Source organism: Colossoma macropomum, unplaced genomic scaffold (genome assembly GCF_904425465.1).
Source record: "Colossoma macropomum unplaced genomic scaffold, Colossoma_macropomum, whole genome shotgun sequence".
Classification (NCBI taxonomy): domain Eukaryota; kingdom Metazoa; phylum Chordata; class Actinopteri; order Characiformes; family Serrasalmidae; genus Colossoma; species Colossoma macropomum.
Genome location: NW_023494792.1, coordinates 8,300,832 through 8,327,745, shown reverse-complemented (window position 1 = coordinate 8,327,745; position 26,914 = coordinate 8,300,832). Strand labels below are relative to the sequence as shown.

The following is a 26,914-nucleotide window of genomic DNA, read 5'->3' as shown; positions in this document are numbered from 1 at the left end:
AACTATGCATTTAAGGATCTTCCACAAGGATTTCCCGAAACAGTCAAGTGAATTAGTTTCTGTAAATCATGTGCATACACTTTAACTTTGTAATAATGTTTACAAATAAAGTGAAGTGTGTGTCGTGGTTGTGGAGGGTTGAGGACGTTTGGGAATAACATTCAGAATAATGTCAGATATACTGTGTATTTGTCCAAGGACTGAATTTATGTTACAGCCTTTATGGCTCTGCAGTTCTTAAATCATCTGAGTGGCTCATTTACAGCTTTTTAGTGCAGGGGAAATACGACACTCATAAGCAATCATTTAAAATGGTTTAATTTTTCATCATGTTGATTTTATATTAGCAGCACTCGATCGCCTCACAGGCAAAGCTGAAATGATGCGTTTGAATCGGCCACCACACTGCACGAAGCACATTACTTTCCACGTCCACCTGCAAACAATAGCCAAAGCATGACCACTTTGGTCACTGAAAAAGACATTTCAAAGCTTTTTCAGTTATTGAGAGATAAATTTATATTTGGAATAACTTACAGCACAGCGCACTGTGTGACAGCGCATGGTAATGAAATGTGTTCATCAATTGCAGGAGGATACTTCACATTATTACACTTGCCATGATATCTTTATATTGAAAATATTCATACATTCATAACTGGAAGGGCTGTTTATATAGTGAGTCTTATACATATATCCACAGTTCAGTACTAGATTATTAGATAAATAGTAATTTTACATGTTATTTCATTTCTTTTAATAAATAGAATTTGGCTTTGATTCGGTGGATAACTTTCTTGACAATACCATGTGTTTTTGACACAAAACAAGATTAAGTCACCAATTGATCCAATAAAGTCTTTGGAAACAAATTCTAACATGAGGTCTCATGGTTGCCACCCAGCTTTTTAAAAGCAACAACTTCAGCTGCAGCAAAAAAGTACATGAAACACAACATAATGAAAATGGCACATAGTAAACACTGACAGCAGGGAGCACGGCCCAGTACGCTCATGCCAGCACGTTCAAAGCGTCTGTCAGGACCTTTAGGTCATCTTTCACTGATTCCAGACCTCCTCTGATCTTTAGCGGGTTGTCCAGTACTTCTATGCTGTTTGTGTATGGGTCGAACCTCACCGAAAATGGCCTCTTGATGCCCGCGGAATAGCCTCTGTCATCAAAGACAAACAAATGTATAAAACAGATCACATTATTTCCTTCAAAACACTTTGGCCACAATGTATGCAAAAGATATGCTTAAATCTTGGCATCCTCCCAACAAAAAACACTCAGTATAGTTCTTAGAGAGTCACTTCTGATTGTTCTGATGGCCCCATTCAATGTTGCATATTGCATTAATAAACTAAATGTAATCTAGATTATATAATCAGATTTTAAAAATTCAAGTTATACTTAATTAATCAAGCTGACACCTTTGAAAATGTGTATAATCACAATTCCTTTTTTAAGGATAATTATTTTAAAGCATGACGTTTGATTAGCAAACATCAATAAATTAGTCTATTATTTTTTCATTTTCTAAATGAGCCCATAAAATACACAATAACTGTGTCAATATAACAGATAACAATAATTATGCAGGGTTTTGAGAGAAAGAACAAAGGGGGATGGGACATTAAAGCTGATATGAAGATCTTCAAACTATGAGCAGATAAGATGAAGCGCTTGGCATTTGACTAATAGATGTACAGTAACAGCTTTGCTTTTAAGGAAGCACAGGGTAAACATATAACAGAAGGTCAAAAGTATCCTTTTAGCATCCTATTGTTTTTAAGTGATGACGCTGATTACATGTAGTTTGTAATTAGTTCAGAATTTCATTACTTCTCTGCAGATATAAAATGTCATTTCCACCTATTTTGGAGGTTCTCAATTTTTCTACTATTTATTTTTTCCTTCAACAAAGTTGTAGGAATATATTTCTTATAAAAGCTTACAACAGCAAATCGGATTTTCATCTTCGTAGCAAGTCATCGTTTGTGTTTTTATTGTGTTTAAATGCTCTTTTTTATTGCAGAACATGTATGTGATCATTTGATATGAAGAAAGCTGCAGTTGTGCTGTGCATTTTAGTTTAGCACAGCCATCTTTGTGGGTTCTCACCCTCCCCTTTCGCCCCTCATTACTTGCTAGAAGCTGAACATAGTCTAAATCTTTCAAAACATAGTTGAACAAGTCAAAACATATCACATACAAACTGTACAGCCTTAATCATTCCTTAACCTAACCACAACTATTATTATCAGTCATAGTCACACAGTGATTTTGCAATTTTGCTGTTACATTTAGTATATTAAGAATTAATAGACTCATTCATTGATGTTTCCTAATCAAACATGTAATACTTAAGATGTCAATCTTAAAAGCATAAATGTAATCTAATTACATGTATTTTCAAATATGTCTTACTCTGATTGATTTTTTGTAATCAGATTAGACTACATGTAATATGGATTGCACAATCAGATTACAAAAAAATAATCTTTTTTATAATTTAATTTAATTATTAACCAACAGTGAGCAAACAGTGTCCTAGTCAATCTAATCACAAAGTTATGGCCACTAGGGGGACTGGAGAAAAAGGCTTTGTAATGTATCCAACACTACATCTAGTAAAATCATTATTAAATCTACATTTAACCTAAACATTTATTATATAATAAAAAAAAAATGTAAACTTTAAAAGCCTCCATTTCTCTTCACCTCAGTTTCTCTTTAGCATCAGAGAAGCTCTCAGACACAAAGTAGATAGACTGGTACGTCTGGTCTTGGTATGGCTGCACAGCTACAATCTCTGGGTCAAAGTCACGGATCTCGGGCTCATCTGAAAGGGCATGCTGATGAGGACGAAAACCAGAGAAAGGTCAAGATACATATGTACTGAGATAGTAGACTGTGGCTATATTGACAAAAGACTATGTGATTTACAACGTCAGTTGTAAGTTTACTTGAAAAGAGTCACTGACCACTAGTTCACCATAGGAGGACAGAAGGCCGGCTCCATAGGCTTTCATTGTGTCTCCCTGCTTACACAGCCCAAATTCCACTGTGAACCAATATAGCTGAAAACACACACACAAACAATCAAACAAACAGCATATTTAGTAGCCTGGAAATACAGATATGTTCATGATGATTGATGTGACACAAAATGAATAAATAAAAGAAGAAAAAAACAGAAAAAAAAACAAAATGCTACTTACTGTTGACAATTTTTCAATGTCTTCCTCTGATGCACCAAGAGAGGCAAGACCAATGTTCTGGGAATAAAGACACATCAGACCCATATTTGACACAATACAAGTAAGCCATATTTCTATTTTTTCTGTAAAATAAGCTACAGTCAGACTGCTTACCTGAGAAAACTGAGCAAACGTTTTATCAGCTAGCATAGGGACATGGCCGAGGAGCTCATGTACACAGTCCCTGGGGAGAGAACACAACTCATTCTGAGGTTCGAGTGATAGAACTCCATTTTTCTAAATGAAGGGTTTCATTTCAACACCACTTTCATGAACTTTCTTTTTTTTTCATGATATACGTTATTTAGAGTGGGCTTTACACATACAAGAAATGTCAGCGTTATACTATGATTAATACCACCTTTATTAGAGAAATAAAATGTGTTTTCTGGCAGTGTGTGTTTTATATGTTCTTGTTACAAATGGACACACTGCATTTTGGAATGAAACTCTTCATTCAAATATTTCCAGTGACATACAGTCCAGGTTTGCAGAGATTTCATAGTTACATGTGAAGAGGGCAGCTTCTTACGGTTCTGGGGAGTGCATGGGGGAGGAGGCATGGCGGATGTACTGCGTACACTGAAACACACGGAATGCCAGACTGGCCAGAAAATCTCGTGCTGACAGAAGACCAGCCACCGGCCTCAGCTGGAACCCAGTACGTTCTGATAGGTAGAGAGAGAGAGAGAGACAGTGAGTGAATGAATGAATGAGAGAGAGAGAGAGAGAGAGGTGACATTAGACACCAGGGCAAAATTTCATGAAATACTGAGGTGCTGCTGAGTGTTGGTGCTACTGGGCTACCAGTGAATTCAGCGTGCAGTGCCCCACAAAAGTATTTGGCCATTTGTGTAAAATACATAAAACACCTACTTAAAATGTATGAATTTCATTGTGTTATGAAACAAAATATCAAACCAACTGCTATTTGTTTTAAACACACCATTCCAAGACCTTTCTAAAGACAGTTGGTGTGTTTCAGATTCAGAAGTCTGCTGTTTCTATGTACACTTCTGCAGGTTGGCTTCCAGAATGCCTTTGTACAATTCTGAGTTCATGATTTCATGAACACAATCTCACCGACACCACTGTGTGTGTTTATGTTTTTGCCATTTGTAAATACAAAACATATCTCTATTTATGTAGCTGTTGTTTCAACACCAAAACCTCATGAGTCCATTTTTTAATTTTTGATAACACCAGCTGTACTTTATGTAGTGTGATAAACAGACCAATAGAAATGGTCCAAAATTATGCAGAATAAAATCTCTTCCATCAAAAGTTCATAATCGTTTTCTTCTAATGTGAATATAGCATTATAAATGTACATGGTTTTATTACCAAAGTGATGTGATATTTATACAGTCTTATGTTTATTTAGTCACTTTCTTCACAGCTGTTTCTAGTCTGCCAGTTCTGAAAGAAACTACCAGTCAAAGTCTGGACATTCCTTCTCAAAGAAGGATTTTCCTCATTTTTACTATTAAATGCATACAAACTTTATTGAATTAAGCACTAAATCCAACAAACGTTAAAAAAACTATTTTAGACTCTTTTAGGAATTACACCCCCTTTGCTGTAATGGAGCTTGGCACACAAATGTCTTTCTCCAAAGTAGCTTCATGAGGAGCCACTGGAGACGCTTATATGCACACACACACACACACACACACACACACACATATATATATATATATATATGTGTGTGTGTGTTAATTGTTGCTGAAAACCATCTACTGTTTATTTATTTTTTTTATTTATTTAATTTTTGAAATAATTACATAAATTGGCATCAACATCCCTATTTGCATTTGTCTCAGAAACCAATCTGTTTTTGCATTCAAGCATACAGTCATATGCAAAGGTTTGGGCACCCTGGTCAAATGACATGTTTTGTTGATTTTCTAAGTGAAAACAAGTAAACACACCCTCTACAGAGAACACACTTCTGCACATTTTAATGCACAATTACTATTTATTTACTGAATTTAAAAAAAAAATAGGACATGTGTCCTGTGCAAAGGTTATGGCACATTTTATATTTTTTTATTTTTTTTCAATATGTCAACAAATAGAAATGCTTCACTAAAATTTTCAGAAAAAAAATCATATTTAAGCATAGTCTCTACAGAGGATTCGGTAGCTTATTTTCACTTAAAAATCAATAAAACGTGTAAATTTAAAAATGTATACACAGCTAAGTGTGTCCAGACCTTTGACTGGTTGTTTAAGTATCTCCAGCCTTGTTCCTGGAAAGCTATATTCCTGTAGAGTTTTGTACCTATAACAATATAGAATAACTTACTCTATTATTCAGAAGATCTAAATTAGCTGGAATTAAGGAATTATTTAAACCCATACCACCTTCTAAACCTGCAAAGGCTGTGATAATGAGTTCAGTGTTATTCAATTTTAAGGATTTGCCAGATTGGTCTGACTTCATCATGTTAATAATTAGGGAGCTTTATTGTAGCACAACACAGTAAGTCCTAGTCAGCAAACAACTGAGAATCTCTGAAGGAAGTTTGTGATACTGATCTGCTCACTACCTTTCAGAAATGTTGAGACGTCCTCTAGTTGGGGGATGTTGTTAGGGCTGTAGCCACAGTGTTTCTCCAGCAGCCTAAACGCCTCTAAATACTCACTGCACGCATGGGTGGAGTACAGATCCCTGAGGGTGCTGTAGACCTCTCTCCTGTCAATACACAAACACAGAGCAGAGAGAGTCACATTACATAAAACTAACAAAATCACTTGACTTTACACGTCTGTCACTTGTTGCCTTACCACAGGTGCGGTTCAGTCCTCGGTGTGATGTCAGTATCAAATCACAAATCTCATTACACACACAGACAACATGCTAACATAATGCACAGCCCAGCAGGTGACCTGATTTGTTCAGTGTAAACCAATTCCCTTAAAGTCAAGCGTCCTGTTCCGACAGTGATTGAGTTAACACGGCACGTTGCCATGGAGAACGATCATAAATCCACCAAAAGGCTAAAAGTTTAGTCTTAACAAATCAATTTATCTAGAAACGTAGTCTCAGGGAGGCACTATATGTGCATATTTAAAGGCACAGTCTGGCACCATTTTGCTCTTCTATGAACAGTAAAGCTCACATACCACGTTCCAATTTCCTCTTCTGTGTACTCCATTCTAGGGATCGACTGTCCACTGAAAAGAGACAAATCAAATTTTGTAAATCAATCACGTTTTGGCATGACAGGAACAAGGCAGGAGAAATATTGACAAGAGCTGGTGACGTCTTGGTAAATAAAAGCATCTTAAATGCAAGCAATATAGCTAATATGTCTCATTATGCTGTACAGACTGCTGTACGAATGTTGGAAGAATAATCTATCTTCAATCTATTTCTAGACATTTGTAATACTTATTGCACTGGCAGATTCTAATTCCGCACTAAAAATACTGCTTAACACCTTAAAATCTGAGGTTTATTACATCCTAAGGCATTTTATTCAGCAAGTGCCTGGACTACAGGGTGAACTGTCTGAGTTATTCAACATTTATAGACGTACTTTATAAAAATTGGCCTTTTAAGTGGTTCAAAAAAGTTGGATTATCTGCCGTGCACTAAGATCATTTCAAATAAGAGCGCTTTATTCAGGTTAAAAAGTTTAAAACCAGGTGGAATTCTCACAACAATCTCATATTGTGAAATATTAGATATATTTCCTGCATTTAAGTCGCTTTTACTTGCAAGGACGTCATTTTTTACATGCAGTGTACTGAGTGGCTTTCACCTACTGCTTGTATTTGAAGGCAATATCGCCGATCTGCTTTCGTCGTTTTATGTACACAGGATCGGTGAAGCCCTAAAACAGAGAAAATGACATCTATGCTTCTGTTTTGGTGAAAGAGCATAAAGTAATGAGATTAATCTTTTCGTCATCATACTGACAAGAGAGGTAAATATACTTACTGGATGGTCTTGGTCCAAATCTGGATCAAATTTGGTGACCAGATGATGGCATCTATCCAGTTCTACAATTTTCTTTGGAAACCAGTGGACTTCAGAGGATAAAAATGACAAAATGTGTATATATTATAATAAGAATTATTCTACTAAAATCCCAAATCATCCCAAAACAGGTTAAAATGGCTTTAAAGCACAGACTGTAAATGCCTACATTTAACCTCTTTAGTGGTTCTGACATCCTCTGCGATTCTCTTCAGGGAGCTGACGAGGGTACTAACATCCGACAGATGAACCTCACACCGTACAAAGTACTCCAAATCCTCTAAGCCGTCTTTAGGCTTCCGACTCGGTCTGGTCTCGAGGTGATGCATCTTGGCTTCAAATGTCTGTAAATGAAAAGAGAACGACTCCATTCTATTAACGCAAACACACTGACATGTCAGATATGCAGATTCAGCCCAGATCATGCAGCACTGAGCACATTTAAAACCGCTGACATTTCACAAACCTATGAATGTGCAGTATAGAGTATTATATCAGTACAACAACTGAACTTTGTACTTGTGCAATTGTATAATTGTATCATTCACTACCCACATTGATTTTTTCCTGAGAATCATAAGATTATTGTGCATTGTTTCAGTTTAATAAAAAACTAAATAAAAAAATACTAAAAAATATAGTGCTATAACAATCTATATTACAACTGTACAGCCATTCTGTGCATTAATGGTATTTTGTTAATATGATAAATACATTCTTTTTTATAATAATATGAATTAAGAATCTGACTGGGGTGAATCAGACTCACCTAATCAGGTGAAAAACGTTTTCACTGTAAAAGTACTGTAAAATTTAACGGTGACCCCCCGGGTTTTTTTGTTTTTGTTTTTGTTTTTGATAAAAGGTTAAATGTATGTAAATAAACTGTACTGTAACACTGCTATTGTTAATTTACAGAAATTTTTTAATAGAAAAATAGATCACCTTTGTTTCACAGACATTTGCGTTTATTTTGATGGTTGTAATTGTTTTTTATTATGGTAAATTACTGTATATCAGACTAACAAGTTATATGAGTAAAACTGGAATTACAGTTTTACAACGTAGCCTTTGTTATTTCTAGTTATCTAGAACACCCTCCTGCTTATATCACACCTCCAGTTCTGTGAATTAATCCCAAAACACTTTTCACAGTTAACTCCTGCATGTAGCGCCAAAAATGACCACTAATTTAAAAGTGACCAGTGTGATAAAAGTCTGTTCTAGAGGACGAATTTAGTAGACAGCTTGATCCATCAGAACAAACTCTTTACAAATAAAGATGCCAAAGGGGTTATTTGGATAAATGATGCCATAGAAGAACTCTCTCTCTCTCTCTGTCTCTCTGTCTCTCTCTTCCTACCTCGAACACTTTGAGAGTGCGGGACAGGGCAGGGCTCTTGGAGCTCCTCAGGGTGAAGAAGAGGTTGACCAGGGCTTTGCCGTCCTCCTCCTCAAACACGATGTGCTCGCTGGCCTCCGCTGCCTCCGCCGCCGCTGCCGCCGCCGCCGCTTCTCGTTCCTTCCGCGCGTCCTCGATCAGGCTCTGCCGCCTCCCCACGAACTTGGGGGACTGTACAGCAAAGCACAGGCACGTCGGTACAGCTAACGGCAGGGAGACGCTGTTTTGCCCCCATGCCTCTAACCTCCAGCCTCTCTTTTGTAGCAGAAGACACTGAAAGGTAAGCTGCTTAATCCCTGCTTACCTTGTGCACAGTGGATGGAAGCGATTTGCATCTCCAAAAGCGCATGAGAACTTCAGTGCAGTCTATGGAAACCTGCTGTACAGCTTAGACTTAGTGCTCCGCGCTGTCAGAGTGTCTACTGTAAGTTTAAGGCTGTTTTTCACTTAAGGTTGATGCAGTTTAAGCTTGCGCACTGCAAATGAACTTAAAGCGTGTGCACTGCGCAGGCACTGGAACTTAAAGCGCGTGAACCGGCACTGCAAGCTTCTGAACTGCCGGTTAAAGCTCATGCACTGTCACTTGAAAGTTTATGAACTCAAAGCTGGTGAACTCAAAGTTCATGCACAGTCACTTAAAGGTATGAACTGAACGTCTGTGCGTTGAACAGAGCTCTGCGTAATGTCGTCAGGAACGGCACGAGCGCATGCACAGTACGCTTCATATCAAAACAAAACATGTAGAGGATTTGTTTGCACCTCTTATACAAACTACATGAGGCAAACTATATACCTCCTAAGATGCAGTGAAGAGAGCAGATTGAGGGTCTCTTACCGTGATGGAGTCGGAGCGCTCGAGCTCGGACGCGGCTCTCCTCATGCTTTTGGTGGACGATGTGGAACTGGTTGAATTGGGCATAGCTCAGCTTTTGGTGCTTTCTTTTCGACCTCTCTGCTCCTCCCGCTGTGGAAGTGCTGGCTTTGTTGGGTGTGTTGGCTCTGCTGGGGTTTTTCTATCACTCGCCGTATTTATAGAGGCAATTTCTCTTTACTGACGTCAAACAGCCGCTCATTCTCGCCGTTCAACATTTTAGAGGCTCTCACACCCCTGCTCTTCTCTAATTTAATCCCATTAACATGGCTCTCTGCCATGGTCCAGCTACTGATGAGCGGAAAGTGGACACATGTGGAAGCAATAAGCGCCGTTTGATGAATCTTTATTTTACTTGGTTGATTGATAAAACATTAGTTAGTTAACCTTATGATGACAATCATTCTCCATCTAGACTATTCTCCATCTACAGATTGTTCCCCATCTATAGGTCGTTCTCCATCTGAATATTTTTCTCCATCTGGATTATTCTCCATCTATAGATTATTCTCCATCTACATCTTATTCACCATCTTGATTATTGTCCATCTACAGGTCATTTTCCATCCATAAATTATTCTTTATCTACAGATTATTTGCCATCTACAGATTATTCTCCATCTAGATCATTTCCCATCTAGATTATTCCCCATCTATAAATTATTCTCCATCTTGATCATTCTCCATCTACAGATTATTGCCCATCTATAGATTATTCTACATCTATAGACTATTATCCATCTACAGATTATTCTCCATCTAGATTATTCTCCATCTAAAGGTTATTTTCCCTCTACAGATTATTCTCCATCTAAAGATTATTTGGTGACACTTTCTATGAATGTCACGTTTGTAAGCATCTATAAACACATTTATAACATGTTATAATGCATTCATATGGCATTATAAACATGATTATAAACAATTATAAAAATGAATTACACTGGATTACACTTTATAGCCATGTTTATTATACATTATGAATTGTTAATATAAGGCATTATAAGTAGTGTCGATAACATATTATACTGTCAGTGCCAATGAAGTCAGTCCCAGCTTGGAGAGTGTAAAGTAAAGACAAATACCAAGCTAACAGTGTTGTACAATGACTTTCCCATGTTGGGTAAAACACTGATGGCAGCACTAGTTTAAAATCTGACATTTGAAGCCTGTAATGTGCTTTATTATGTATGTTTTAGTGTTTCAGTAAATTCTTCAGTAAATACTTCAACTTGAAGCCTCACTCTTAACACTGGAGGAGGCTTTAGTACTGTATGCTTCACTTTACTTAAAGCGGACAAATACAACTTATGAGCTCTTATAATTTGTTATGATCAGTACTTATAATGTATTATGTTAACAATTCATAATGCATAATAAGCATGGCTATGTAATGCATTTTTATAAATATTTATAGCCATGTTTATAATGCCTTATGAATGCATTATAACATGTTATGAATGTGTTTATAGATGCTTACAAAGGTGACATTCATAGAAAGTGTTACCGGTTATTCCCCATCTACAAATTATTCTCCATCTGAAGATTATTCTCCATCTACAGATTATTCTATATCTAAGGATTATTCCCCCATCTACAGATTATTCCCCATCTAGAGATTATTCTCCATTTACAGATTATTCTATATATAAGGATTATTCCCCATCTACAGATTATTCCCCATCTAGAGATTATTCTCCATTTACATATTATTGCCCATCTATAGATTATTCTCCATCTATCAACTATTATCCATCTACAGATTATTCTCCATCTAAAGGTTATTCTCCATCTAAAGATTATTCCCCATCTACAAATTATTCTCCACCTGAAGATTATTCTCCATCTACAGATTATTCTCTATCTAAGGATTATTCCCCATCTACATATTATTCCCCATCTATAGATTATTCTCCATCTAATGTAGATTATTCTCCATCTTGATTATTCTCCATCTACAGATTATTGCCCATCTGTAGATTATTTTCCATCTATAGACTATTATCCATCTACAGATTATTCTGTGTTGTGATCATTCTCCATCTACAGATTATTCTCCATCTAGATTATTCTACATCTAAAGGTTATTCTCCATCTACAGATTATTCTCCATATGGATTATTCTCCATCTAAAGATTATTTTCCATCTGAACATTATTCTCCATCTATAGATTATTCTCCATATGCATTATTCTCCATCTACAAATTATTCCCCATCTACAGATTATTCTCCATTTGAAGATTATTCTCCATCTATAGATTATTCTCCATCTACAAAGTATTCTCCATCTGGATTATTCTCCATCTACAGATTATTCTCCATCTATAGATTATTCTCCATCTACAGATTATTCTCCATCTACAGATTATTTTCTGATGATTCTCTCTTATTTTCCATCTACAGAATATTGTCCATTACCCCCATCTAGAAATGATTCTCCATCTATAGATTATGCTCCATCTACACACACAAAAAACTGAGGAATAAGATGAATGTGCAGTCAGTACTGTAAGGTGCTGTTCTGAAAGCACCTGTAACAGGTTACTGGGGATCAGAATTAGAAAAAATCTGTTTTCACAAAGTTTATAAAGTCAAATAGCTTTGATAAACTGGTCGGGATTCAGATGATAATTGCACAGTAATTGATTTAGCAGTTTTAAATGAGTTACAGCGTAGAGCACTGCTGACTTTACTGTGAAAGGCTGGGAGGAGACATTTTACTTGATGTTTAAAAATCCCCTTCTTGATCTCTTTCATTTTCAAATCAGATTTCTATATCGGATTTTTCCTCTGTTTGTATCTCATTTGTCAAATGAAGTCACACTTGAGACACTAGTTCATTTGCCAGCGTGCACATTATGCAAAAGCCGTTGTAAGACTAAAGGCTAAAGTCAGCTGGAGGAAATTGAGTCTCTTTATCAGTTCAAGCCAACAGTCCCGGCGCGCGTGCTCGCCAAATTTGATTGCGATTAAAACCTGCGACTTTTTTCTGTCCCCGTTTTTTGCCTCTGCGCCGAGAGGAGCTTCACCCCCAGCTGAGAACAGTCTGATGCGTTTAAACGCGATTAAAGTCTTGCTGCGCGGCCGCTAAACAGATTAAACCCACCGTCTCGGCGGCGGACGCTGCTGCACCTGCAGTCACAGCGCTGCTGAGCGCGGCACTGTATTCCCACCGCCTTCCGACAAACCCGCCTACATGTGCATCAGGATTGGCTAGTAAGTCGTGCAATTGTAAACTACTAGCCAATCATAGCAGCAAGATTTTTATTTTAGTGAATTTTAGAGACATTCAGGTCTGTAGTTTTTACTCTGGGTTATATACACCATATACACCACTTCATTAAGTACACCTCCTTGTATCTGTACTCTTTTTCCATTTTATCAGCTCCACTTATCATATAGATGCACTTTGTAGTTCTACAATTACAGACTGTAGTTTATCTGTTTCTCTGCATACTTTGTTAGCCACCTTTTACTCTGTTCTTTAATGTTCAGGACCTCCACTGTACCACCACAGAGCAGGTATTATTTGGGTGGTGGGTCATACTCAGCACTGCAGTGACACTGATGTGGTGGTGTTGTGTTAGTGTGTGTTGCACTGGTCCACTCACTGTCCACTCTATTAGATACACCTACCTTGTTAGTCCACCTTGTAGAGTCAGAGACAGTAGCTCATCTGTAGCTGCACAGTTTGTGTTGGTCATCCTCTAGTCCTTCATCAGTGGTCACAGGACGCTGTGGGCTGGATATTTTTGGTTGGTGGACGATTCTCAGTCCAGCAGTGACACTGAGGTGTTTAAAAACTCCAGCAGCACTTATGTGTCTGATCCACTTGCACCAGCACAACACACACTAACACACCACCACCATGTCGGTGTTACTGCAGTGCTGAGAATGACCACCACCCAAATAATACCTACTCTGTGGGGGTCCTGACCACTGAAGAAGAGGGTAAAGGGGTCTGACAAAGTCTACAGAGAAACAGATGGACTACAGTCTGTAACTGTAGAACTACAGAGTGCACCTATATAGTAAGTGGAGCTGATAAAATGGACAATGAGTGTAGAAACAAGGGGGTGATTTTAATGGAGTGGCCAGTTGGTGTATTGCAGAAACCTGTTTAATGCTGTTTAATTGTTGGGATTCTGCTAAATTCAGGTGTTCTAAGTAGGCTAACTGGGGACACTTTAGGAATTTTTAAAACTAAAATGGAAATATGGTGTCTTCTTTGTGAGCAAAAGGAAAACTGAAATTGCCTAGTTAAATGTATAAAAGTATTTTAATGGGAAATGAAAGTGGGTTTATCATTTCTGGGGCTGTGAAATCCAGTAGTGTGCAAAATTCATAGGCAACCAAGAAAAAAAAAACACTTTATATTTAATATATAACACTATAACATTAAAATAAAATTACAGGAAAATGTAACAGTCCTGTTTAATTTATTATTATTATTGTTGTTGTTATTATTGTTATTATTATTATTATTAGTATTAGTATTAATTTGTTTGTTTGTTTGTAATAAAGTACCTAACATGTTAGAAGAATTCGCTTAAAAGAACACGTGGTTGGTTCCTTACATCTAGATTCGATCCAGTTGTTGCATGAATTTTTTAAAGCACACCTGATGCACTGAAGGATTGTTTAGCTGAAGCAGATGTTGAACAGTAACTGTAAATACTGGGCTTTCAGCTTTGGAAATGGTTATGCTAACACACTCACAAACATAAAATCACAATGTATTGTTTCTTTGTTTATTTGTTATTGTTGTTTGTATTTGTTCTAATGTTAGCATTTTGAACACATTAACTCACTCTGCACAAGACTTTTGCACAGCACTGTCAGTCCCGTATTGTCTAACCAGCAGAGTATATTTTCAGGTTCAATATGATTTTCTGTTCTGGGGTCGAGGTTCGATGCTAAAAATGGCTTGATTCTACAAATCTCCAATTCTGTACTACACAGTTTGGTTTGGCTCAGAAAAATAAAATCTCTCAAAGAGAAAACTTTCAGTGCCTTTCATGCTCAGCATAAGCCACAAAAATCACAGCTCATAGCGTTTAGGCCTAAATATCAGTGAAAAAAGTTTAGCCGGGTATCAGCTAGGGGTTCATACAACTAGAGATAAACTGATAATGTGGACTGCTCGTGGATATGAATTACTAGCCTGTCCTGCTACAGGAGGAGGTTCTGTTCGTTAATCAGAATGCAGGTGGGAGGAAAAAAACAATACATGCTGAGTGCATGAGGAAGGGTCATATGTCTCAACGGAAATGTTGCAGCGGAAATGCTAAAGAGCACCAGTGTTGCCTGGGGGCTTTGCACCAAAAGGGCTTCATTTATCAAGAGGGAGGGAGGGACTGAAGAAGATAAAACCACACTCTGACATTAAGACAAAGTGCACCGATTTTCCACCTTGTTCTCAATCAGATTTGGCATGAAATCCGGGTGCATTTGTGTCTTTAGTGAGCCATTGGTGCCTTCAGTGCTGTATAATCTCACCATAAAAGATAGTTTTAGTGGGTGGGCTAAAGGTTTCATCAGTAATTTGATGATCAACAAATGTTAGATTGTTTTAATGGCACTCTATTAGAAAAAGAGGTGCCCTGTATCAGCCTTCTATCTGTAATCTATATCTGCAATGCATAACACTGGCATAACATATTCTGAAGTTACCAAAGGTGTGGCTGTGTTTTTTTTTCTACAGCTTTTTTTTCAGTGTGGTGGAAAGTTATGCCACCCTTTACACACCAACTGCCTGTTTATAATACCACAGCATCTATTGGACATCACAAGCAAACTATTTATAATTTGCTTAGCCTTAAATCAACTCAACAAAAGTACCCTCTGAATCAAATCTACAGTCATGGAGCTGCAGAAAGGGTCATTGTGTGAAAAGGAATATCATATTTTGTGAAAAATATGTATTATAAAGTGTTTTTGGGACATACTTGTATTGTAGAGCACACTGTTACGTGTAGATTTGAATTAGAGGTGGGTGGACTGACTAGTGTACACCTGCTACTGTTAGCAAAGCATTTACAATAGCATGCTGAGCTCCAAGATATAGTAGGACCAATTTCCTCAAAGCACCTTCTGTGTTGGTGTCCATGATGAACCCATAGTTTGACACATTGGTGTCAAAATAAGATCATGTATTAGAGAATTCCTTGCAGGAAGACTAACTTTGTAAGCCATGGGGTGGAAGTCTGGGGCCTGAGTGCCTCCCTGGGGCAACTGGTCAGCACAAGAATGCCAAGTTCTCAGGGAACCCTGGGAACTGAGCATCGTGTCTTCCCTGGAATCCCTGATGGAGCTGGTGCTGCCAGTCCCTTCAACCTGGGCAATGCAGCAGAGAGAACTGCCTTCTGCCCTTGTCATTCTGGGCACTTGGAGCAGGCAGAGATCAGCAGCATCAACTGATCATTCTGCCCAAGGGACATCAGTGGTGTAGCCATCCAGGCCACCCAGGTGTTCAGTCTCTTGTCATTTCAAGGCCTGACTACTGCAAGTTTCCTCAAGCTAGTCTTCTTTTGCGTGCAATCTGTCCCTGGCAATTGCAATCCAGAATGCAGCAGCATGGCTTGTCCTCAGTCATCCATATCATTCTGCTGCAGCATTCCCTTCACTGTTTTCCTCTAGCTGCCAGCATCAGATTTATAACCCTGATGTTTGCCTACAAAGCCAAAAAATGGACCTGCCTCTGATGGCATTGGTCAAAACTTGATCTGTCCTTAGAGGCCTTCAAGCTTTGAATACAGCTTAGCTTGAATCACCATCCCTCAAGAAGCATGAAAGACTCTTTTCTGTTCCGGAGCCCAGGTAGTGGAATGAACTTCCACTTGCTGTCCAAACAGCAAAGAGCCTTACTGTCTTCAAATGATGACTGAGCGCTCAGCACTTCTTGAAGCACTACTTATATTAACACTGAACACTGAATGTCTTATTTCTGTATTGTGTTCTTGCTAGTATCTTATCTGAAGGATATTTTTGGACTATTTGTACAAGCTAGAAACACTCTCTGAGTGGTCAACAAAGCAATTTCGTTCAAGCAAAGTCATTCTGGAAAAATGTGTCTGCTGACCCCAGACAGAGAGTCTTACCAACCTTCCGTGATCTCACCCCAGCAGAGTGGCTAAATGACCAGGCTCCCATGGCAATGCCAAAGACACTCTGAGCAGCAGGTATTCACAAAACCTGAACAGGATCCATGTGTGCCCTGTATTGTTCTCCAGAAACAAATGGCAGAGCTAGGGTCATTGAGCCCCAACAATTCTTGCCCATATGGACCAGGGCAATGTCAGTAACAGTAATGATAATGATAACAAGTGATGGATCTGAAAAACCCTCTACATCCACTCACATCCAGGAGCTTTGTCTGGAATGCAATCACCAGGGTTGCAGTTGCCAGGTCTTGGTGGATATAGGTTCTACGATGCCTATGCCCTTCTGTACAGTTGAAGATGTGATCAGCAAGGAAGTAAAGATGAAGGGTGATATGCATATGTATGTTGGGGAAAAGGAAGCTATGACACACACTGCACCCCTACAGTGCAGCCAGTACAGAGTTATGCATTCACAAAACTGTATTTATAAAGGGCCCTGAAATTTGTGGAATGTCCCTGTATAAAATCACTCCATTTGGTAAAAAGAACATTGCACAGATTCATGTAATTAAACAAAAACAACAGACTAGATTCAATACAAATTTCCAAAAAAATGTTGCTGAAATGAAACTGGAGGATCCAAAAAGCAGAGAAATATATCCACTTCTCTGCTACAGTGAGGTAAAAGACCCTGCAAAGATAACATAGCCCCCCATAATCTGACAAAGCACCGCCTCCTTCCCCTCTAGAACCGGCTAGCAGCTCCTACTCACCAGAAGTCCACCAATGATGTGAAGTGAACTACTAGCCGGTTTCAGTGCAGGAGCCGGGACACTAGCGCGCAGCTGACTCATCGCTGGCTGCACACCGTGCTCAGGTTCTTTGTTGTAAATGTTGATGTCCCTCTGCCATTCATCGCTCGCTCTCTGTTTATTCGTTTTTCCTGTCTTTTCTAAAAGTTACAGAGGATCCCCGGCACTAAGGCGCACAATTATCGCAATTATGTATTGATTCCCCGGTGGGCTCCAGCGGATAATTGTTCGACAGTGTAATTGCAGCGCGCCCAGCTGGGTGATTATTCCTCAGCCTCCTCTGTTCTTTCGCTCTCTTCTTTGGTCTATTGTGTGTTGCCTGTGCGCTTCTGTCGTTTCTGTGAGGGTCATTAGTCTCGCAGACTGAGAAAAGCAACAAATAAATATTCTATTATCTTCAAATACGCTGCAATTGAAATAGATTGTGAATATCATGTTTAGGGTACTGTAAAATATAACAAAAATGATAATAATGATAATAAACAAATAAGTAAAATAAAAAATAAGGTCCACAGGAGAACCTGTGGGGGTGTACAGTAATGAAAATGGGCTATTGCATCTTAGGCTACTTCTCCTTTTTTTGCTCCAGTTTCTGCTTAAGGCCATTTCTCCTGTTTCAACTCGTGTGGGTTTCATACATGCATCTGGGCTGCCTTCAACACTACTTCCTTTATGAAAGCATTGAGGTGCCTTTTAGTGCGCCTCTCCCTTGTGCACCTGCTTTCTTCCACTTGATTTCAGGCTTCTATCTCCAGATTTGTGCTGGGCTCATTTTGTGAATTTTTGTCCATACGTCATCCTTGGAATTGAGTCCCAACAACTCATGCAGCCTAGGAATTAGGCCTTTGTAGTTCTCCTCAGCAACCTCTTCAGATGAAATGCCTCAATATGCCATTTCCAAACGAACACTGACAAAGTCATCCTCAAAACAAATACGAAGGTGCACTCACGTTGGTCCCCTGTTGCTCAAAGAAGAGTATTGCGTTTTTATGGGGCTGTGTTTCTTCCCATCAGAGGCCACATGAACTGTGCCATGCTCTAAACCCTGTAAACAGCTATCTGACTCTTGTTTCCCTTAGCCCAAGGCTACAAATGCAGACTGATGAGTGCACTCTCATTTGATCAGGCTCTGCAACCAGTTCAGCCTCTAACTCTGTGTTCCCTGAAAAGAGGAGGAAGGGTTTTCTTAGATAATCTTTTTAGTTTTAAGGGAAATGTTTCTGTGATGACCGTAACATTTTGTTCAGGAATATCATACTTAAGTGCAAGGTTTCGTAGGGCCCCCACCTGCCAAGGAAGCCCTCCATGCCAACATATTTCATAGCAATTTATTAAAAAGGTGTAGTATACATTTATACAGAGCACAGGCTACACTAAAAGTCCTAAACAATTAGTAATGTTCATGCCAAAGAGTGACTGGTCATGTTAAGTATAACAGCAATGGGTGACATTACTTTTCTGTTATCCATAGGGACATAGCAGCTGTGGCAGACTTGAAGCTGTACCATCAGGGGCTGAAAAACTAAAAAAGCACACTGACAATGAGATAAGACAACAAAATGCAGGCAGCTACATTTTGTATCACTCATATAAGTCATCATTATGGTCTCTCATCTCATGATTGTGTGTGAAAGTTTGCATAGTTCACAGAAGGACTATGCCAGCTAACTTTCTACTATCAGGTGAAATGGAAATGGCCACTTGTTTAGTGCACAAGTATAAAAAGTTTAAAAGCTTAATTCTAAAGATTTTTTTCCATAGTATAATGAAAGATGATTGTAAGGGGATTTAGGGATGTGTATGAAAGTTTAACGTTACATTGGCAGAGGATGAAAATGTGGTTCAGGTGGGGCCCTGGGAAGGCTAGGACCGTCACTGCCCATTTGAGTCAAATCATTGGCGTGATTGTCACAAAATCAAACTTGCTTCCCAACTAACTGCAAAAGTATCTAAGATGCTTCATGCTCCCTTCTCCCTGTTCAGTGTGATGCGTGTGCTGAGATTGTAATTACCCATTTGCTTTCCGATGTGTCAAAATACAGCTGCCAAACAAAATGGCTAATCATGTAGAGTGCACTTTCATTACTTTATACACATGTAATTTGTCAGAGGTGGCTGTGTTCTGAGGAGGATGGCTGCTCAGTGAGTCGTGCTGACTGCAGTTGAGTCATGACAGCCTGATGGTTGGCCCAAGATGCTAACCCTGACTATGTCTTTTTGACAGATCTCCTCATATAGTTGATTTTAATTTTCATTTAAAGTAATTTAATTTAACTTAATTAACCATCAGAAACTCCTATTAATTCATAAATGCCAGAAGATCAGAGGAAAAAAGTAACAGCATATTTTCAATTATCTAATCTGGATTTCTGATGTACTCCTTAATTTTTCATGTTTACCTTATTTACTTTGTTTATTATTATTATCCATCCATCCATCCATCCATCATCTAAACCGCTTATCCTTCTGGGTCGCGGACACACACTCACACCTAGGGGCAATTCAGCATGTCCAATTGGCCTGACTGCATGTTTTTGGACTGTGGGAGGAAACCGGAGTACCCGGAGGAAACCCACGCAGACACGGGGAGAACATGCAAACTCCACACAGAAACGACCCTGGTCACCCGGCCGGGAATCGAACTCAGGCCCTTCTTGCTGTGAGGCGACAGCGCTACCCACTGCGCCACCATGCCGCCCTATTATTATTACTATTATTATTATTACTATTATTATTATTATTATTATTATTATTATTATTATTATTATTATTATGATGTTGCATGCCCATACTCATTTTATGTTTATATGTATTTTCATTTTTATACCTCAAACTTTATATCTTTCTTTTGATTATTTATCCTTTTGAGCTTCTTTTATTCATTTATATATTAATGATGACTGAGTTTCACATATACAGCTTTGGCAACAAAGATCTCATATCCTGTCATGCCAGTAAATAATATTTGATTTGATTTGATTAACTGTTGATTTCAGAATTTTTTGGCATAATTTAATAAAGCAGCTTGAAGAGGTATAACAGATCATCACTGCAATGTTTCATGTATTTTTTACTTGCTTAGGATGAATTGACCATTTGCACAATGATAACAGACACTGGCCTCTCAGCCAATCAGAACCATCTCTAAGCTCTACTTCCTCTGTCAAATGAAGGGAAAACTCAACAAACAAACCTACAGAAAAAAACAACAATGGCGGCAAATTACTTAGAATTATCATGTTAAGAGATGGTGGAAAGGTGTAACAGAGGAACTTTGGTTTAAGCCTAATGTTATCTTGATCATCTGGAGGATGGTGATGTTTTTATTTCATTCCTGCAGCTGAAAAAGGGCTAAACTTAATGAAACACCACACTCACAGCTCAGTGTCAGAACTATTAACAGGCAGCTCTAAGGTAAGCTAAAACTGTACTTGCTAACATTCATTCTGATACAGTATATGATAATTAATTTTACAGAGCAATGTTAGCTAACTAAGCTAGCTCCTCTTAGCTGCTGACAGTTAGTTGATTAGTCAGATTAAATAGGACTGTACAGTGGTCACATTTGCGATTGATAACTTTGTAAAGATCAATATTAATGCATGTCATCATTTGTATTGTTTCATTAAAGTTTGCCCAAACATCTCATGTATAGAACAACAAATCCTCAGCATATAACATTGCACATGTTAACTCCACTGTTAGCTTTAGCATTAGCTTTAGCGCTACTTCATCTGAGAGTTAACATTCATCACTCAAACCCCCTCCATATTAGACATGCAATCCTGCCACTTAAATGCTCAGTCGCTGAAAGAGCTTCCTGGTTTAGTGTAAACATGTGTTCTACAGTCATTTGCTTTAAACAGGTCTGTTGATTTGGAATATTGATTTGGAATATGTCAGCATTTGTCTTGTGACCTCAAGATAACAAAAGTTGTTTTAAGTTGTGACATCAGGAAAACAACTTTTGTTATCTTGAGATCACAAGACAGTTAAGTCACGATCTTTAGATAACAGTCCAGAAAATTATATCTACCCCATGGCCTTTCTGGACTTCTGTAGAAATTTGTGAACGGTTAGTTTTCTAAGCCCAAATGCAAACTCTACCCGCAATTGTGGTTTTGGAGTGGATATTACAGTAGCATTCACCAGATAATAAAGCAACAAATAGTCTTTTGTTTGATGGTTTGAAGACTTTCCTCAGACTTCTCTTGTCATATATGTCCAGTAAGTGAAGCCACAGGACAGTACTTGACCATGCGGTCATGCTGCGCTTTATGGTCAGACACTTGCCATACAAAAACATAATACAGATGGCTGGTATCTCCGCTATTCATTTGTAAAAGTTAGTGAGACCCCAGTGGGACAAATTGATCTTCTGCAGTGTTTCTACAAAATGTAAATGTTTTTAATTGGGAAGGAATTTCAGTAATGTGTACATCAAGGAACCTTGAACTACTCACTCTTTTTACAGAGAGTCTCCTGAGGTCTACAGTCAGCTCCTTTGCTTTGCTGATGTTGAAAAGAGTTGCAGTCTAAGTACCATGCTGCAGTGAGTTTAACCCTCTCCCTATTATTTGTCTCATCATAGTCGCTGATCATGATTATAGTGTCATCACTGCAGTAACACAGTTTTTATTGCAATAGACATTTTTGTTATTGTGCAACGCCACCCTCTTTTTCTTTCAGGGAAGGTAATCTGCAATTTTCTCCAGATTATGAATAATGAGAAAAATGGCAAATTCAATGAAATTGAGTCATTAAGGAAATGTTTAATGAAGGAGGTATTTTTCCTCATTTTCATTTAGTTTTCTTTATGCCAGAGATTTTCCTGTATTTTGTGTCCTTCATTGTAATTTGCTTATCAAACTGATTGCAGTGCAAACAGCATCAACCCCTTTGAGCAGAATCTAATTTTGTCTTCTGACAAACATTTATAGACCTGCAAATCTTTTTTATTTTTAACTTGACAAAACAATGATTCAACATAAGCTTTTTTCATAGTCCAGAATGGATTTCAATCTGAACTGCCAGTTTGGGCTGAAATGAGGGGCTTCTATTTTGGTTGAATTTCCTTCATTAGTCATTTTGTTTGTAATCAGAAAAGCAGCACTGAGGAGAACAGAATGAAACGCACTCACATTTCCTCACATATGCTTTCTCACATGGTTCCTTATAGCACCTAAAGGACAAATCAGATGTAAAATGACAAAGAAGAATGTAAGACTGTGCACTATTTCTAGGCCATTCCCTAAATGTTTGCAGATTTGTGACACTGGCCATGTTAAGGCCTTTATATAAAAAGATCAGATTCTTTTAGTCTTGTTCCTTCCATTAAAGCTTGTGTTCAGACGACGACTCTCAGGTGGATCTGATCTAGTCATCAGAGGCTTTTGTAACCGTTAGTGATCAGAATCATGCCAGCTGGAGTTAACGCTGTCATTAAAGCAAAAAGAGGATAAACACTAAGAAATTCTGAAAATCATGTAATATTTCAACGATTCTTCTGTTCACTCAGATTCTTACTCTAATAATTAATATAAAAAAAACTGCATTCAATTAGAAAAGAATGCAAAAAAGAAGAATTTTCACTTATGGTTTTAGATGTTTGGACCCCACTTTCTATTTAAAGAAAATTACACACAAACAGTAACTAAATCTAAAATAAAATTTTCAGTATTTAGTGTGTTCACTCTTTACCTTTATCACAGCTTCCATTCTTTCCAGCAGATTTGCTTTCAGTTTATCAAAGAAATCTGCTGGGATATTTTTCCACACCTCCAAAGTTCAGTTTTAGAAGTTGGTTGCATTTCCTGCTTCTCACAATCCAAATAATCACATTCAGTGAATTTGAGGTCTGGACTCTGGGGTGGTCTTTTGTCATAATTTATTGTCCACTGCTCTGAGAACACCAGCAGCTACTTTGTTTGATTTGCAAATTTCTTTGCTTTTGTCTTTTGCTCAGTAACGGCTTCTTAACAGCTACACATCCATTTAGACCCATAGAGTTAAGTTAAATACCCCTTAATCGGCCAGGATCCACCCGCAGACCTCATGTTTTATAACACACTTCTATAACCTAAGAATGGCTCAGCCAGTTTGCACTGAAGTCCCTGTAGTTACTGATAAGAAGACGTAGTATGTAATAAGCCTGGAATTTTAAGGGGTTAATAAATGAAGGGTGGTCTCTGACTTTTGTATAGCACAACGTTTCTTTAAAGAACAATGTATCATATAGCCACCCATTAAATGTAGTTTTTACTTTTTGATCATACATAGGTTCATGAAATTTACACCATGCATTATGGATGATAAAAAGTTTTAAATTTAAAAGTCCTCACTGTGAATCAGCTTTCAGCTGCAGGCGACTCCTGTGACTCAAAATTGACAACCAAATGACCATCTATTAAATATTTCTGCTTTAGGGTAACTTTCCCACCTGTGATTTTTTTTAAATTCATTAAGTGGAATTAAAAATACTGTATCCCCTCATGAATGGCACTCTTAATATGTCTAGAGTGCAGCTGTGTGGATTGTGAAAGCTGTGTGTCATGTCTGATTAGCACCTGGTGATCAGATGTTCCCAGAAGTGATGGACGTTCATCAGAGCCTCCATAAATCATACAACAAAAGGGAACTTGATGACATTTGAAATGACAAGTCAGTCTCAGTGTTATTTGAATATTTGAGAAGTTGGGGGATGTCAGATTGAAGCAGTGAAGTGAAAATAACATTTTGATCTGTTACTTTTGTGTGTGAAATTTACTTTCACGTTCTGTAAACAAGATAATAAATGACTTACTAAGAATGAAACCCTTTATTATTTGGATTTTCAGCATTCATTCTTATACATCATAAGCTTTTAACATTGGATAGTTTTATTGACATTAATACTATTTTAAGAACTACATGTTTCCTCAGTTTGTCATTTGGGTGGAACAGTTGTTAGTGTGTAGTTCTATAATATTACTCAGATTTTTTTGTGGTTTTTTGTGTGTTATTTAAAGGGTGTTTTTAACATCTTGGCATTTGTTTACTGAAATGTCTGAAAAGTCAACCAATACAGTCATATAGAAAAGTTTGAACACCTCTAGTCAAATGACATGTGAAGGGTTTCTTTTCAAAAATGTGTCACATCCAAAATGTACATCGTTTTGAAATAAAACTCTTCATGCTGTGGTGATTTTCTAAATGAAAATACATTAACACAAACTCACTTCTGCACATTTTAGAGCACAATCTTTATTTATTGTTAACATATAAGAAAAAAAAACATAAAATTTGAAAAACCATGACTTTTGCACAGGCCACATTTTATGGGTTTTTACCCCAATATGTTAAATTCAGTGTATTTAAATCAATGTCATCTGACCAGAGGCTCCCACATTTTGCTCATGACTGTAAAGTAGTAAAATATTATTTCATGTTTCAGTAGTTGCATCCAGAACCTTCACCAAATCTTCATTAAGACCCCATAAAGAGCCTTTTATTTTTTCAACAGTGGACATGTAATCCAGATCACTAACGGCCGTTGCAGTTCTTACCTAGAGGCTATGCTGGAGTCCAAGAAGACTCTCTCTCTGCCTTACCACCACACATTAGTCCAGAATTTTCTTTGGGAGTGAACGCTTTATTGAATTTACCTTTCATAATGGCACCATGTGTAGCCCCTGCTGCAGGGCAGACTGGAGCTGGACGTGATAATTACGAGCGCCCATACCTCACAGACGCACCTTCTAATTAAACTCTGACATTTTCTCCTCTCTGCACGTGCAGCCCCCGCCACTCTTATTGCCCTTATCCTTTTAGCATCCTTCCGTTCAGCTTTGCAGGAGGCTCTCTCTGATAACAGAAAATAGCAGAAACAAGAAAAGAAATATTCTTTAATACCTTTCTTTAAACATCCTTCCCTGAGGAAATGTTTGACATTATTCACAATGACAAATCTATGATTCTGCCTCCTGAGAGGAGCAGGGTATTGATTTTGCTGTTCAGTTTTCGCCCTGAAGTCAAGACCTGACAGTGCACCTTAGACACTACTAAACAGACATCACTTCTCCTACAAAGCACAATTTACTCCGCTGGTTTTGCAACATGAGGCAGAGGAATAATATGAGATGATGAACTGGGAATGTTAACAGAATAAATAACACCAGAATTTCATGCACTGCCAATTGTTAAACAAGAAAATTTTCACAGTTTGCATCAATTTATATCCTTCCACTGTAAGAAGACTATGCTCAAGGCTACGGATCAGAAAGGATGTGTAGCTGTCAAGAAGCCGCTACTGAGAAAAGGACATAGATAAAAAGAAGAACAACTGCACTAGAGCACCAAAACTGGTTGTCTGAAATGTGAAGTAAGGTTTTATGGACTAATAAGTCTAAATTTGTAACTGGGATTACTTGGATTTTAAGAAGTAGAACATGCAACCGATTTCTAAGACTGAACTTTGGAGGTGTTTTGGAGTCGCAGATTTCTTTAAAAAACTGAAAGTAAGGCTCCACAAAAGCATTAAAGCTATATATAGGCAAAGGTTGATATATATAAAATTGATAATGGTTGACATTATTCAAGAGACAAATCTACATTTCTATGAGAAGCAGGGTTTTGATTTTGCTGCTGAGTTTTCACTCTGAGGTGCTTTAGCCGCTACTAAACAGACATCACTTCTCTTACAAAGCACACTTTATTCTGCTAGTTTTGCAACACTGACCAAATAGAAATTGTAAGATGATGAACTAGGAATATTACAAGAAATTCATACACTGCCAATTGTTAAACAATAAAAGTTTCACAGTTTGCATCAATTTCACCTCTAAAACGTACCCTGAGAGTTGGGCGTATTGGAGGATTTTCGTTTGTTTCCCTGTGGATTTCCTATTTGAGTGACTGAAAAATTGCACAAAACGACCAGGTGGGACATGCCATTTCCGAAGTGTCACAGGAGCGGGCAGAATGGCTTTTGCATGGGGCTAAAAGGCCTGCTGTCAGGGAAGACGTGAAACAAAACAATCCAAATAAGATGTTATGTCTGAAATTGCTTATCGGGCCAGATATGAGTAAATTGCCTTTGAGGCTTTGACGTGACTGGAGAGCTGAGGCCCCCATAAGGCCAGATCAATGGCACTTCTGAGAGCGCCTTGCGCCTGGACTGTGACGTGGATATGACACACGCAGTTTGGCTCGGCGGCGGCGGTCACTTCCTCTGGATAATGGCTGCAGCTGTGGCAAGCATCTGTGCCACCACCCCCCAAACTCACACAAGTGTCTCAGGGCCTCATCAAGCCACACACACAGCCCATTACTGCTGACTTAGACTGAAGAGGACCTAATAGAGCCATAGGGATGCAGGAGCAGGCGGCCTTTACTCAGCTCCCTGTGTTTTGTCAATAGTGCTAGTGTTCAAGTTTGTCCACTTCATTTAAAGTAAATTCCACCATTAGATTATTCAGACTACTGGAAGCGAATATG

At 38.2% G+C, this 26,914-nt stretch overlaps 1 protein-coding gene across 2 annotated transcripts; it reads right to left on the bottom strand.

The window, feature by feature from the left end:
- Positions 1–858: 858 nt before the first annotated feature.
- th (tyrosine hydroxylase) lies at positions 859–9,643 on the bottom strand. Of its 2 annotated transcripts, XM_036575792.1 has the most exons (14): positions 9,489–9,643; positions 8,958–9,032; positions 8,615–8,824; positions 7,421–7,595; positions 7,213–7,301; positions 7,038–7,105; positions 6,393–6,443; positions 5,816–5,961; positions 3,796–3,931; positions 3,378–3,447; positions 3,225–3,281; positions 2,988–3,083; positions 2,725–2,858; positions 859–1,171 (listed from the first exon to the last, which is right to left on the bottom strand). In XM_036575792.1, the coding sequence occupies exons 1-14, from the start codon at positions 9,570–9,572 to the stop codon at positions 1,012–1,014; spliced, it is 1,551 nt and encodes a 516-aa protein (XP_036431685.1). In that variant the 5' UTR covers positions 9,573–9,643; the 3' UTR covers positions 859–1,011. The 2 variants fall into 2 exon arrangements, with proteins under 2 accessions (XP_036431685.1, XP_036431684.1); XM_036575791.1 differs by lacking the exon at positions 8,958–9,032.
- Positions 9,644–26,914: the final 17,271 nt, after the last annotated feature.